Source organism: Dipteris shenzhenensis, chromosome 28 (assembly GCF_047967505.1).
Source record: "Dipteris shenzhenensis isolate YYH24624 ecotype China chromosome 28, Dip_SZ_1.0, whole genome shotgun sequence".
In the NCBI taxonomy this organism is placed as follows: Eukaryota; Viridiplantae; Streptophyta; class Polypodiopsida; order Gleicheniales; family Dipteridaceae; genus Dipteris; species Dipteris shenzhenensis.
In genome coordinates this window covers 46,453,515-46,469,172 of record NC_141623.1, presented here as the reverse complement: position 1 = coordinate 46,469,172, position 15,658 = coordinate 46,453,515, and the positions used below count along the sequence as shown (strand labels likewise).

Below are 15,658 nucleotides of genomic sequence, written 5' to 3'. Positions count from 1 at the left end.
GACACAAACACAAACACAAACACATATACAAAGACAGAGACAGAGAGAGACACAAGCACAATACCAACACAGAGAGACACTTCGAGGGAAAGAGGAGACGGAAGTGGACGTGGTGCATGCGGAGAGGAGGCGCAAAAGGGGTCTAGAGATGTGGAAAGGTGTATGAACAAGGAGTGGGGAAAGTGTACGTTGGCCCTTGGGGATTAGAACATGGGTTAAACGTTGTGTTTAAGGCTAATTATTTCATAAACATGTGTAATATATAACTATGTGTAAGTTAAAAAAAAAAAAATCAATTGTCTTTATCTTTCTTCTTGGTATACCCTGTTCTTCTTCTTCATCATCTTGTGAGCTTTTTAATTATCTTCATGTTTTTTGAATTTATGGTTGCTTCTTCATCAGAGCTTCTTCCGCCATAGCCACGCTTCCCTTGTACTCCTTCCTAGTTCGAAATCCTTTCCTCACTTCTCCCCATATCTCTCTCTCTTTGACCTTCCGCCTCTTCCTGGCACCTCCTTTCGCATGTCTTCTTCTTCGCGCTCTCTGCTGCAGCGGACTCCTTTCGTCCGTCGCCCCGAAGAGCGCTTCTCGAATAGCTTCCCTTGGATTGCGAGCGTGCCTCCTATCATTGGGTAGGAGCTTCGTCTGTTCGGAACGATCAAATACAGGGCGGAATGGTCGCGAGAGTGAGACAGAAAGCGGGGGTTGTGTGCGTGAGAGAGAGGGAGAGCGCGAACGAGTGAGAGAGAGAGAGAGAGAGAGAGCGCTCTCGTCAGTTGCACCTCAGTTTCCAAACAATTTATCGGTGCCGAGTTGGTCGGCCTTCAATGCCCTGCTTGCGGGTGCATCAATGCCATGTTTGCGATTGCCAGCGCGCGGTACCGCAATTCCCATGGCTTCCTGATGGAACGATATCACCAAACACTCGAAAGTCCCTGTTTGCGGTTCGATGAGCAACATTGATTGCTTTAGAGTCGTTTCCGTGCGCGAAGCAATGAATACTATGGTCCCCTAAAAGCAGTTGTCGCGATTGTTTTCTGTCTATATCATCTCTACAGTAAGTTGTTGCAGAATGAGTCGAATGCATTCAGACTTGGGCTACACTGTGAGTGTTGATTTGTTGATTCTTATGTTCGAGTGCGACGATAGACAGTTGAGTAGTGTTTGCCAAATGTGAAAAAGAGAGATGTCGAGCATCCGTGTTTCGTTTGGTCTGAGAGAACGGAGAAAGGCAGAGTTTGGCATAAGATTGCATGCAATTTCTGTAAAGATCGCTGCTTTCCTACAGAAAACTGATGAAAACCGCGATTGTTGAATGAAAGTTTGTGAGAAGTACGATTGTGCAGCTTTCCAATTGAAAACTGATGAATTTGTTGTCTTCCGATAAACACAGATACTAGATACGCAGGAGTGCGGTGATTCTCGAAACAGCAGTATGCTTTGCCCTTCCCGATTGCAGCTCTCACCGCAGAAGAAAGGACAGGTTCAGTATTGGGAAAATCAGAACCAGTTCTTGCAGGACCGTCACGGACACAAGAAAGATGCACCACCAGAGACCATACTTGTGGGTTTGCGTCGCGACGAAGATGGCTTTGAGCTCTTGTCGTGGGCAATCAACGTAGCTGCACGGCCCGGAGATTCCGTCATTGCTTTTCACTTCGGCCACAACGGTTAGTTCGAATGCTCTGCGCTTCTTTTCGTGCCGGCAACAAACACTGAGCATCTACAGATTAACTTTTGACTCCTTTTCTGTTTCTTCTTCTCGTGTCAGATCGCTGCCTCACTTGATTGATTCCACTCTTCGTGAAGATGATCTTGTTACTCTCGCACTTGCGCACTCCCCACACCCAGCCGCTGGACTTCATTAGCACGCAGTCTAAATCAGTGTCGAGTAGAAGTCACCGAATAGAGTTGTTGTTCAATAACTGACTTTATCCGGATGCTACTCGCACAGTTTCTGGACTTCATTAGCACGCAGTCTAAATCAGTGTCGAGTAGAAGTCACCGAATAGAGTTGTTGTTCAATAACTGACTTTATCCGGATGCTACTCGCACAGTTTCTGCTACTCTCGTATACTGGTTTGAATTGTGATACCCCACGAGCGTAAGGTGTTCGTTTTTCCGTCTCTAAGTATACCAGCGGATTGTTGTCTGTGGCCCAAGGTAGTTACTAGTTTTACCTCCCTCACGTCGGCCTTCCTCAAAGCCAACAGAGGAAGAAAAGTTTTATTTGCCTTCCGTATTTTGAGTGAATCAAGCAAGGAAGCGGATTGCTAAGTCGCTTAGCGCTCCACGGAATCCGAGGCTTGTGCGCTGGCTGATTGCTCAAACACAGTAGCCTGTCTGATGGCATCGTGATTGTATATGGTTGGATGTTCAGATCGTTTTTATATGCTTCAATTGCAGCTTACTGAACTTGGATTAATTTAGCTCAGCATTATACGGAGGTGCAGTCGGATGTCTCAATTGAGCTAGCTTCGACTTCATCATGTACTGAATCTGTCATACAGGTGCGAAAGTGGAGAATATAATCGGAAGACTCCAAACAGAGGCTGCTCAGGAACAAGAAGCTGCAAATAGGCAACTCAAAGCATTGAAAGATCTCTGTGATGTGAAGCAGGTATACAAGCCATGCCTGCTAACTGATAAAGGTCAATATAATTCCGTTAAGCGATGCCCAGTTATCATTGTCTTTCTAATAGAGGTTTAGACTTCAACTCGTTGTAAGGGGTAAAGGAACAAGCGCTGCTAGGTGACAAAGGAAAGCTAGCGAAATGAGGCTTTGTATAAGATTTGGCAGTTAGTCAGAGGGGTGGTCATTCAGAGGATCTGGAAAGTGCGTGATAACTGTCTTTAGGAGTGTGAGCATTTGCTTCAGGGAATATTGGATGCCATGAAACAATACCTGAGAGTTTTTGGCGAGAAGCTCCCTACTCGAGGTTATACTATGTGAGGCTGAACTTTTTCTTTCCTTTAATACAAATTTGGTTAGCCTGGACCTTTGTGACCAAGTGCAAGATGTGTAAAAATTCAATCATGTTTCTAGAAAAATGCCGCCCAAGCAGTGGCTGACGAGAGAGAGAGAGAGGATATCTGAACCATGTTTGAAGATACTTCCTAAGCATTTGACGTCAGATTTTGACTTGCATCTTGGTGTGACGTCACTTCAGGTACTTTTGGATGTGAAATTTGCAATTAGTGGAAATGAGGAGCTTGAGCTAATTGAAGAAGCCTCATCTATGCTTGCCACTATGCTTGTAATAAGTCCAACAGGTCGTCATGTCCTGCGGTAAGAATGGTTATTTCATTCTTAGGGGACTATGCAGATGGATATTTATAACAGCAATGCTAATGGCTACATATGTATTAGTTATGGTATTTATGTTGACATGGCTTTGTCTCAGGAACTCACAGAAAAAAGGCAGCTCATTAGCTCGGCGGGCACCAGCAGGGTGTTCTGTTGTGGTAGTGAAAGGTTACAAGGTGCTTTTTTACAAGGAAAATGCTTTGAAGGAAGAATGTGCTCCTACTCCAACTGAAGGTATGCCCAAGGGAGTGCTTGTAAAGGTTCTACTGGTTCAGGAACTTGAAGGTTCTGATGGTAACTGTACCTCTGGATAACTTGTATTTGTAGAATCACAGCATGGAACCCCTACCTGGAGAAGCAAGGCCATGGGGCAGCCCTTTGGTTCTCTTCAACGACAATTTTCATGCAAGTCCAATCCTTCATGGAGAGAAGCAGAAGAGATTTGTGAGCTTGACTCGAAGATTGTAACGGGCAGCAAAGTATGGCCTGTTCAGACAGGTGAAAGTTCTCCAAGAGGAGTTCTTGATGGTCCAAGTTTATCTTCGGAATCATCAGATGGAAGTTCCCCCTTAAGCATCCATAGTGGTTTATCTCATTCTCTCTCTAGGAAAGGCTTGCTCTCCTGTGTATCCGCTCAAGAAGAGGATGGTGAAGTTGTCTCCAAAGAGAAATCAAACTGCTTGGGTTTGTGGAGGAATGGCTCAATACGAAGATCTTATACCTTCCCCCCAACAAGTCGTTTGAAGAAATTTTCTGGTCCTCTTGATTCTCTATCGATGCGAAATTCTTTAAAATCATATGTGAACACCCTTTGGGGCTCGGAAAGTGTAGAGCCTGATTCTTGTACGCCTTCATGTCTTTCTGACGCTCAACAATCGTGGAGATACTTCTCTTACGAGGAGATTGCTTTGGCAACGGGCGAATTTAACTCAGGTTATTCTGTCCTACATTCATTTTGATGGTATTCTGTCTTTATAACCTGTCCTACATTCATTTTGATGGTATTCTCTCTTTAATGAGCCTGTGGGAGTAATGTGACTGAACTGAAGATTTGCATGGAAATTGACTGGATGACAGATAATATGGTCGGAAAGGGAGGACATGCTGAGGTTTACAAGGGAACCCTAGCTGATGGTAGACTTGTGGCAATAAAGAGACTGAAGAGAGGTGATTCAGAGGAGCAGAAGGAACGGGACTTTCTCACAGAGCTTGGGATAGTTGGTCATGTTTCTCATTCCAACACTACTCCGCTGGTTGGGTTCTGTGTTGAGAATGGGCTACATCTCATATTTGAGTTCTCTCCACATGGGAGTCTTGCAACTTTGTTAAATGGTATGCTTAGCATTCATGTGAATCTCCATGTTTTTGGTTGAATCAGCCTTGTGAAAAATGTATCTCAGGTCTGAACTTCAGCTGATTCTTATTGGCCATCTTGTGACCTTTGACACTTTCAGGTGTTAACACGCCTGTTCTAGAATGGGCTGTGAGGTATAAGGTAGCTGTGGGAACTGCTCGTGGTCTGCATTACCTTCACACAGCATGTCCACGCCGGATCATTCATAGAGACATTAAGGCTTCCAATATCTTGTTGGGCCCAGATTTCGAGCCTCAGGTAGTCTGTTCAACTGGAATGCTACATCCGATAAAATGCTCTTTCCTGTCCCCGTTTACCAAATGAAATGGCCTTTTTCATTCGCAGATTTCAGATTTTGGTCTGGCCAAATGGCTTCCTGAGCAGTGGACTCAACTCAGTGTTTCTCCTGTCGAAGGAACTTTTGGGTAAGTTCTTGAAGGGAGATGCGGCGTCCATTGACATGAGATCTTTTCGTTAGTCCACCTTGTTTTGGTGACTCGCGATTTTGATTTATTGCTGTTGGTCTAATTGAGCTTAGTGATTTGGATGAGCGCAGTTATCTTGCTCCAGAGTACTTTATGCATGGCATAGTACACGAGAAGACTGATGTGTTCGCCTTCGGCGTCCTCTTGCTCGAGCTGATCACGGGGCGGCAGCCTATCGATAGCAGCCAACAGAGCCTTGTTATCTGGGTAAGAAGCCAGAAGCCATCATTTGGGAAATGCGCCTAAAAGCTTGATTCCTCAACGCAATATCGATTTTAGGATGTTCTGGGTGGCTTCTGTGCAGGCAAAGCCATTACTGGAAGCTTTGAGGATAGAGGATCTCGCAGATCCGCGGCTCGCCGGAGCATACGATCCTCAGGAGATGCAAAACATGGTTGTGGCAGCAAGCTTCTGTGTCCAACACTCTCCCATATGCCGACCTTACATGGGACAGGTGAGGGTTGTATCACGAAATAAAGATCAGTAGTATTCTTCCAGTTGAAAAGCTTTTGTAAACGATGAACTTGTTGAATGTTTCTGAGAAATTAGTTGGACGCTCCAGGTTCTGCAGCTGCTCACAGATGAACACCTCGATTCAGAGACGTGTGACTCGTACAGCATGCCATTGTCTCAATCAGATTACTTCCAAGACTCAGAATATAACGAAGAATACAGCTCCAGCAACTACCTGAGTGACCTCAGTCGCCATCGTGAGATTGCTCTCCAATTTTGAGGCTTTGTTTCAAGACAAATCCAAACACCCATTGGTTCTACATCGAAGATTTTCTCTTTGTGCATTGTACTAATGCGTCAAGTAAGGAATATATACTGGATGCAAGCATCAGCCTTCTTCAACAATTCCTGCGCTAATTGGCGTTGGTGAACATCGAACAAGATCATGATGAGGAGGAGAATGACGGAGACAACCCAAGTCCTAATGTCATCACTCACCATCAGAACTTGTGGAGAAATGAGAAACAAGTTCTTCCGGCAAAGATTCTAGCCAAAGATTTTAGCAATTCCGGCAAAGCACCCTCGATACATAATTCGTAGCGCTCTGCTCTCATTGTACATTATGCACAACTCCGAGGCATCAAACCTGTATTGATGCACTTGGGCTTTTAATACTTCTCAACCATCAACGACTACTTGTTTGTTACACAGGGTGAAGTCTTATTCAACTTTTCCGGATATGAAATATATGTATTGATCCTTTCAATGTAATACACTCTTCCATGCCACCAAATAACTCTTGTACCTGCCCGACTCTTCCCCATCCCTCTCTCTCTCTCTCTCTCTCTCTCTCTCTCTCTCGCACCCATGGTGGGTGTATACATGATTGTGGACACAGGGTGCATAAGGGAGTTTATCCCCCCTTGTTCAAGTGCCAAGAGGTTTCAATTTCATGGAAGAAGTGTTGACTTTATGAGTAAAGAATTCCTAACTTTACCCATAAGAAAATGCTTGTATCAAGGGCTTTGTACAAGCACAAGCCCAAGCAATTATATTGCTTTTGATTATTGGTTATCAAAGATTAGTGCTTTGAAATATGTCGTCTTGTATTGACAAAGGGTCACATTCAAATACTAGACCACTTTACAAAATTTGGCCTACATTGCTCGTCAATGAACATAGAGCAAAGAGATTGAACATCCAACATCATGAAGACAAAGACTTCTAGAGAATCCTTGGCCGTCATGGCAACACTATCCTATAGTAACTTCTATAGGAAGCTCAAGATGGAAGCCATGACGGCAACACTATCCTATAGTAACTTCTATAGGATGCTCAAGATGGAAGCCTCTGAGCAGTAATTGCCCCCCATCAAACACCATAGAAAACCACAGCCCTAACATAGGCCAGATTGCTACCATCATTGATGTAAACCCCAATCGGTCACTCGTAAAGACGGCTCTCCATTTAACGTTGCAGGAGAAGGTAGACATTTGACCAACACTTCTGATGGCTCCTTCAAACGTGACCAAGCAATCTCAGAACTAAAACTTTAGTGAAGCCCACACACAAGGGACACTGAGTGTTAACTTCAAACCATTTTACTAACCTGTCTCTAATAGCTAGCCAATTGTGCATAACCTTCCACAACATATACTTCGCCTTCCCAACCTAGAAACCTTTCCAAATATCATCGACTTGGCGCGGAACGTGTAGTCTAGTTATAGGCTTGGACACCTTAGAGGAGGTTGAACTTCATGAAGCCAATTTAGCCATTGCTTAAACAACTCGATTAGTTCCTAACAAAGTCACGACACTCGGACCTAATATCGGTATTTACATTCACATAGAGTTTACACTTAGTAGAGTGAACTTCTTTTAGATTCAGGACTCGGTATTTACATTCACATAGAGTTTACACTTGTTAGAGTGAACTTCTATTAGATTCAGGAAAATTGCACATGTTTTGAACTTCACATGCTATCCTTGTAAAATCATGTTATTGACAATTTTTGGCATTGGTTCTCTCTCTCTCTCTCTCTCTCTCCCCCCTTGTAAATTCATGTTATTGACAATTTTTAGCATTGGTTCTCTCTCTCATAGTATCTATGTGCGTGCATCCGTGTGTGTGTAATTTACTCCACTTCATAGTAAAAGAAGTACGAATATGGAGTGGAAGGGATTCTACATCAATGTGTCACCAACACATGTCTCTTAACACTTGAGGATCTTCACCAAGGAGCAGTACATGTACACTTTGGAGCTGATGGCTTAGACGGCAATGAATGCAAGTTTGTTATAGTCAACATTATTCAAAGATATAGTTAAGTTTTGTAGGCAATATGAGGTTTTCCAAAGCATGTGTGAACTGCTATCTAGTAATCGTAAGCAAACCCAATTAAGTAGGCCTTGGGAAATATGGGACCACCAATATGGTGCATGCCGATGGGATTTTAACCTATATATGACTTTATGGGCCTATCAAACAATATACAGGGTAAGCACTTCACACACCCTTTTCCATATGGTTTGGAGCTAGTGGTCCCATTAGAGCTTAATATATCAAGTCTGTGAGTGGAAGCCCAAAAAAAAATTGAAATTGGGATGGTATATTCACCAATTACACTATCTCTAACTCTATGAATTGCATTTCCCATGTGGTCATAGAATGCGATCCAAAGGACAAGGAAAACATGGCATGATCAATGCATTTTATAAAGAAAAGCAATCTCAAAATGGGATGGAATGAACCATTTCAACGCATTCGAGAAAGTGCCTACGGTACCTTGCAACTCAAGGACCTTTGAGCATGGAAACAACTTGACGACAGTAAAGCCAAGCCATGCAACTAGAGCTATTGACAAGTGGGTATGGAGCAAGATATAGTTGGATGTGAGTTTCTAACATGTGGAGATTCCAAGGAACATCATTATCAATAATGGCCAAGGAAATGACTATGACAACTCTTATAGGAGCACTTGAATGTAGTGGCTATACTCATTATAAACACATTTTGCTCAAGTGAAGTGTTGTACTCTAAACACATTTTGCTTGAGTGAACTGCCATGCAAGGTCCTCTATTGCATGCTCCTCTACCAGCTCAAGTTGTCTACCTTTAGTGCTTCCCCGCCAAGCAAGCTATGGCTCTCAATCATGATGTCAATAATCAAGCGTGCAAATAGGCTACTAACAAGCCTTACTAGCCCCAAATTCATCTCCTCTCTGATACAATGGGTGAAAGAGGAAATATAGTGACTATGATAGACAATAAGTATAAGCATTCAAATTCTTGCCTTGAAACGTCTTTTAGGAGGAGGAAGCACACAAAATTAACCATATAGGGTGCAATACCTTTCACATTTAATATTGAATTATACTAGTTACACTGGACATCTTTTAGCTCCCACGACTAGATGCTAAAGCATCTCTTTTCTTTGATATCTTTGAGCTCCAATGACCAGACACTAAAAATCTATTTTCTTTGCATCTATTTACGACTAGCTCTAAAAAGCTTCACATCATCATAAGGGCACACTATAATTAAAAAGGAGGCATAGCCTTTTTCATTATCGCTAAATAAAGTGAGTAATTTTCCCAAAATTCTTGTGGAAAGGGTGCTACATGAAAACAAACGGAAACGAATCAATTGGATGGGAATGTTGTACTAGGCCACTACTATAATACCTTAAACGGTGTGCTTCTAGCAAGAAGCATTGCAAATTGGAACCTCATTGTTGGGTGTCAAGACTAAGTGAGAAGATACATTGACAATTGAGTAGGCCATTAAGAGAGAAAAAATTGCTCAGAAGCTTGAGACCCTAAACGCCAACTCAAGCATGAAAGGCAATCTGATGTATAAATAGGCCACATTTGGGAAGCAAAATTGAATGCATAGATTGCTAAATGTAGAGCTGAATACATATATTGATGAAGGATAGACTTGGAAGGCCAAGTTGGATGCTACACAATAGTAACTATACAAGGGGTACAAGCTGCAAGCATCTTTAAGTTGCTAGATTTATCTACAAAAGTGGATAAGCATCAATTCCAACACCAAAACAAGAAAATTTGGGAACTAAAGGGGTTGTTTGGAGTTTTTGAAAGACATCCTCAGCAATGCGAGATCTATTTGAATGGTAATAGCCAAGTAGCCAAGTGTGATGACTGGAATGGGAGCCAGCTTCCTAAGCGCAACTAAAACTCCAAAAACACATGTCTTAATGGCACTGTGACAATAAAGAGCATGAACTAGAACCTTGAGTTCAACTTCTCTGCCACATGTTTTTGGGTAAGTCCACCAAGGAGTACAAGCCTATTAATAGCATGAGGAAAATTAGACCAAGGTCACTCCATGCAAGAGCCAAAAGTCCTTAAGATGACTAAGCAATGAAGTCCTTAAATGTGTAAGCAATGAAAAGTGCCATTGGCATTTGAAATCATGCCTAACATTATTATGCAAGAGCAATCGAAATCTACGGAAGTTGGGAGTCCGTCAATTTTCATTGTCACTTGCGGCTCGAATGCTTTCTCATGTCGTCGTGAGGTTGCTGTTAACTTTAAGACCCAGTCCCACCCTGTCGAATAACCGCTCTAATCCGATTTTTGCGAATCGTGTGAAGCGCGCATCCAGAATCGGCGAGTTTCAAAGTTCAAGTTCAAACAGTGCGCTTCTAAAACAGACACACGAAGTTCAACGGGAAGCTCTGCACGCGCGCTGCGCTTGACACTTAAAATAAACTGGGCGCGCCAGAATGTTCATTAATGATCCATGATCTAGCGACGGTCGGTATAGTGCCGAGTCAGACTTAGACCAGCTACAGAATCTATGAGGATTTATAGGAAACCGCGGCTTCAACGGCTAAATTTCCGGCAACCGATACCCAGTCGAGGTCCGACGAGACAAATGTGTTTTATTGACCCTGGAAGGGTCCTGACTCCTTAGGGCTTATCAGAGTTTGTTAGAGCTCGTTCCCACGTTGGTAGAACGAAGCAACGCGTGTATTGTTCCCGCGGGCACCCCCTAAAAATGCGATGTCAAACTTTGGGAAATTCAAGCCCCGATGGAGACGGAAAATCTGTCGTTCCACCCGGGCATATCGGGGATTGGTATTGCTCAGCCTCTCAAATCTCTGGAAAACCTGCAACTCAGTTGTTTTGGCAGGCTATCAAGTCCCACTCCCTACTGTTGAAGGCACTTTGGCACAGGAAGCCCTCCGCCAGGCCTGATGGCAAATTTGCCAAGTTCTGAGTATGTGGGAACAGCCTCTTAGCACTGCTTCCAGGCAGCGGTACACTTTTCCCAAAAAAGTGTCCCCCACGGTTTGTTGACACGTGGGCTACCTCCATTTGTGCTCCACGCCTGGCTTGAGTTTCTATTTTTGGGTCTTTACGGTTGCTTGTCTGTGGCATGTCTGTTTTGTCCATCTTGTTCAGTGAGAGCAATCCTTGAACGTTCTTTATAGCTGGAATATTATCATAGAGTTCTTGATAGAGGGGTGCATCCATCATTTTCATTTTCACCTGTAAAAATTATTTTCTCAATTTTGTAAAATCTGCAAAATTTCAAGCAATTTAGTTATATTTAAGCTAAAAACTCGGCAAATTCTTAGGAAAAACCTTCAAAATTTGAAACCCCAAGTTTTGTGATTCGTTAAGAAGAAAGGTTTCTATGAACACAGGTGTGCTTTCAAGTTCGTGGCTTCTCCTCGTAGTGGCTTGAATTGAAGAGTTTTGGTATCTGCATCGATTTGCCTCTTGATTTCATGGCGGCTTGCTGGTACTTTAATTTAATACGCTTGATGGTTGATTTCGTTTCTGTTTTTCGTTCTTTGCATTTCATCCCACATGTAGTGGGCTTTCTTTCGATTGTATTATTGTTTCTACATTGTCACTTGGCTTTTGTTGTTTGTCTAATCTCGTTTAGCTTATCCCTCCGTCGTTTCACAAGGGAATGGCCATTCACAAGTGGAGTGGGATCCTTTTAGTTCATAACCTTTGGGGTTGTGGTCTGTCTCTAGGATCCCATCGGCAGCATGTGCAAGCTCCACCTTTATATCCTCCCGACTGCCCTTCCTCCTCTTCGTCTTCTTCTACTTTGTTCTGCCAACCTTTTCTCGATCCCTCAGAATATTGTCGGACTCTAATTGCCTTGTATCTTGCATGACTTTATCTCTGTGAGATCTCTCGCTTGTTGAGAGCTCCCATGACCAGCCACTGCTGTTTCGAGTTTTTATACTGCTAATGGTAACACTAGGTGGTCTTCCGACAACGAAATTGCGATGTAAGTCTTAGAGCATCTGTCTCTTTGTGGGATGGATGCTCTTGATATCGCTAGGCCTGGTTGAAAGAAAAGCAAAGGATGGAGGCTTAGGAGGAGTTACTGTAGGAGATCGTCTTTGGTCAGGGTGAGCTTGCTAGCCGAAGCTTGGGAAAGGAAGAGGGAACTAATGCTTCAGAACAAGCTGATGGACTCGATGTAGGAGACAAAACTTGAGCAATTTGAATCGAGCCAGTGCAGGGCTACCGAAGCCAAACTCTCCTCTGGCTCCCCCAACGAGGTCACGAAAAGGAGCTCACGTAGGGATGCATTGATGTCGGATTCTGGTTCGATGAAAACTGCATTCCAAAACTGTATGACACTCTTTTCGCATTGGAAGTTTACCATGCTGTGATGCAGAGCTTCAATCAGTCTCACAAGTCTGTCCGTGTCCGTCTCAATCAGTCCCAGAGTCCTTTATGAATCCTCTCTTTAGAAGCTCACTTTCCTTCAAAATAGCTTGAATGTATTTTAACGTATGGACCTTGTGTAGCCTTTTTGATTCATTGAGCGCGTTAAGAAGCCCCTTTAACGATTCTTTCTTGCTACTTCCTACTTCTAGTGATGCTGTCCTGACCATTCTCTGATGAACGAGGTTAACATGTGATTAGGATTGAGTGAAACATTAGACAACTTTTGCATCATGATGGGACATCCTTTATTCAGTGGGAGAAAATAGAAAAATGCAGAATCTGAAGGATTGCACGCGATCCACTTCGAATGGATCATATTCTTATATTTTCGAGATGTTCGTCTAATGAGAGAGAAATAAGCGTATCAAGGTGTTCACCTCGGAGCTGGTACTTCAATAAAACCGCTTGACCATAAAGTTGTGCCATCCTACACACAAGATCGGTGTAGTTTGTATGGCAGTGAATTGAAAGTATCCTCGTATGACCTCGTGTGTAACGAAGGTTTCCATTGGTGGGTTTTTGTAGAATTCTGTCATGAAAACTACATATAATTTTGAATCAAGGTTGAGGATGCAAGGAACCGTTTTCATGAGAACAAGTACGGAAATAATGTTGACATGCTACATATGCACACTGTCTTTGAACACAAGTGCAAAAAACATGATACTTGAAGAAAATGATTGCATTATAAGAAAACGGGAGATAGAATTCATATAAGAAACATATGCCTTTTCTGAAGTAGGTGAAATTGAAATTTCAGAGAGAATGGGCGATGCGAATCGGCTGGCTCCCAAAATCTCAGCAAGATCTTTAGATCTATGAGAATTTGACGGCAGATCGCCATGACTAATGTTTATATAGGAGTAAGGATTGGTAGTACAGACAAGGAGAATGAGCCTGAAGAAACCAACTTTGCAAAGTAAGCAACCTCTTCTTTTATTTTCCAACGACCCTCCTTTCAGAGAGCAAGGTCCTAGGCTGGTCACTTTGTACAACATATGATATAGAAGATTCAATACACGTACAAAAATGAGTTTTAGATTCAAAATTATAGCATGTATATGTACGGAAGAGGGAACTAATGCTTCAAGGGACCAAATACATAAAAAATGGCCTCCAACACATGAAGCTAGAAATAGATCATGTTGAGTGCACTTGGTCAGCTTAGTTTAGCACCAACCATTGATGGTGGAGTATAAAGCAATTCTGCACAAATAGTGTGTCATGTTCTTTGTCATCTAAAATGTAAAAGATGGCTTGCCTTTTTATCTCGCTCGTCTCCTTCCAATAGCAGATATGAACTAAGATGGTGACTTGGTCATTACGCCAATGCATTTATTGAACCTCATTCTGCACTTTGAATGTATAGCTCTTTGCAAAGTCAATAATTAAAAGCACCACATCATCTAGAAAATTATTGGTGCACTCTTTAAGTGAGAGTGTTACCAGTAACTACGAAAGTTATGAGTGATAAAACCTTTAAAGTGTTGCAAGTATTGTGGAGGTATCAGTTTTTATACATGTTGAAGTGCAATTGTACCAAGGGAATAAAGAACAGGAAGAATCTCTCACAAGCTTCAAGGTAGCAAGAGATAAGTATGCAGACTACACAAGTATAAAATTTCAACTTCTCAAGGCATCATAAAGTGACATACCTACTAGACCCAATGCATATATACAAAAGTGTGTCAAAAAGCTTGTGGAAACATATGATTAGGGATAGAGATACTCCAAAAGCATGAAACTGATGAAAAGAAAAGACCCTTCTGGCCAAAACACAACCGTGCCAGTAAGGTGATTTTACCAAAGGCACCATGGGTTTTGACAAAAGAAAAGGAGGCTTGGGTGAAGATTCAAGAGTGTTTTTGTAGGTATGAAAACCCCAACCGGGTACATGCATAACTTAAAGGGAGCGTTTACTTCGAATGGAAAACTAAGTGGTCTAAAGTTGCATGATTGGCACAAAATGATACAGGTAACCTTATTTCCATTACTTGCAGATTTGGAAACATTTTTGAACTCTTGTTTCAATTTTTCTAACACATGATTATTACCATAGTATGTACTGCCAATTGCTTTGTGGGGATGAAGTATTAAAAGATGCAGCAAATGCCATCAACAATCTTAGTGTATGTCTGAGGTATGTCAATGGGTTTGGTAATGCATGTCTAATTTCCCTTCTCATTGTAAAAGTTAGTTACATTGCTTACCAATGGTTACCATGCATGATGATATCATCAAAAGAAATTAAGAATTCATCCATTTGAGAATTGAGAATTATCACCATTGAAGCCGTATGTTTGATTGAAAAGGCATTTCCAACAAGTATCATGGACATCCAATTGCATCTACTTGTGGACTTGGCTAATGAAGTGGCATATGCTGGCACTTTACAGGATGGCTGGTGCAAGAGTCAATGTTTTACATTACAGAGTTTCTTGTAGAAGTCATGCCAGACATGCCTCGACTTTGGAATGATAGCGATGACCCACAGTTGTAGGAGAGATTGGACAAGAAAAGTGAAAGCAAAAGAAAATGAGTGTCTCCTTGTGACTCAAAGTCAACACCTTTTGTCTTTAAAATTGTGGAGAAATGGAGAAATGGATCAAATGATATGAAGAAGAAAGAGCAAAAGACAGGAGGATAGAAAAGCATGGTGAAGGTCTAATAGAGGTAAGAAGTATCCCCCAGAGTTAACATAAATGCCTGCTAAATGCACCATTTATTGGTTAGAAGACACCCTAAAGACACTCTTGAAGATGCCACTCGAAGAGGGGAGATTGTGACAGATAGGAAGGAGGAATTTTCACAAGGTTGTGATCTAAAAGTATAGAATAATGTTGCTTTTTTGCAAGACACTACAAGACACGGGCCTCTTCTCGACGCTGTCTTCCAATGCTTTGTGAATGTGGGCACGAAGAACATCAGTACTAGTTGGCAAGCGGGGATGGTGTTGGTGTAGACGTCAAATAGCCGTGGGTATGGTTGTTGGTATATGTATAGATATAGGGGTTGGTATGGTTGTTGGTATATGTATAGATATAGGGGTTGGTATATAACGATGATTATACCAACATATATATTGACTACCATATTGACTGACACCATCCTTGCACTGATGCTTTTAGTGATGCTCTCATCGATGCCTGGGTACATTTTTCCATAACGAGGTTTTTATAGAACATCATTTGCAAGGGTCCCAAAATAATTTTGGACCACAAGTTTGGTCATTTTAAAGATTAAAAATATAAGAGTATGTACACCAAATTTGAGATAAAAACACTCATATATTGATATGAACTTAATTAACATACAAATTAATATACAAAA

The 15,658-nt window shown here is 42.1% G+C and overlaps 1 protein-coding gene across 3 annotated transcripts; it reads left to right on the top strand.

Moving 5' to 3' along the window:
• Positions 1–350: 350 nt before the first annotated feature.
• Positions 351–6,413, top strand: LOC147883621 (receptor-like cytosolic serine/threonine-protein kinase RBK1). Of its 3 annotated transcripts, XM_087399289.1 has the most exons (12): positions 351–632; positions 1,394–1,670; positions 2,511–2,620; positions 3,171–3,289; positions 3,405–3,541; positions 3,635–4,240; positions 4,385–4,639; positions 4,762–4,919; positions 5,007–5,086; positions 5,218–5,353; positions 5,451–5,600; positions 5,709–6,413. In XM_087399289.1, exons 2-12 carry the CDS (start codon positions 1,436–1,438, stop codon positions 5,877–5,879), a joined length of 2,157 nt encoding a protein of 718 aa, XP_087255415.1. In that variant the 5' UTR covers positions 351–632; positions 1,394–1,435; the 3' UTR covers positions 5,880–6,413. The 3 variants fall into 3 exon arrangements, with proteins under 3 accessions (XP_087255415.1, XP_087255416.1, XP_087255418.1); XM_087399290.1 differs by lacking the exon at positions 351–632 and having other exon boundaries at positions 1,147–1,670; XM_087399292.1 differs by lacking the exons at positions 351–632; positions 1,394–1,670 and adding an exon at positions 1,964–2,163.
• The last annotated feature ends 9,245 nt before the right edge of the window (positions 6,414–15,658 follow it).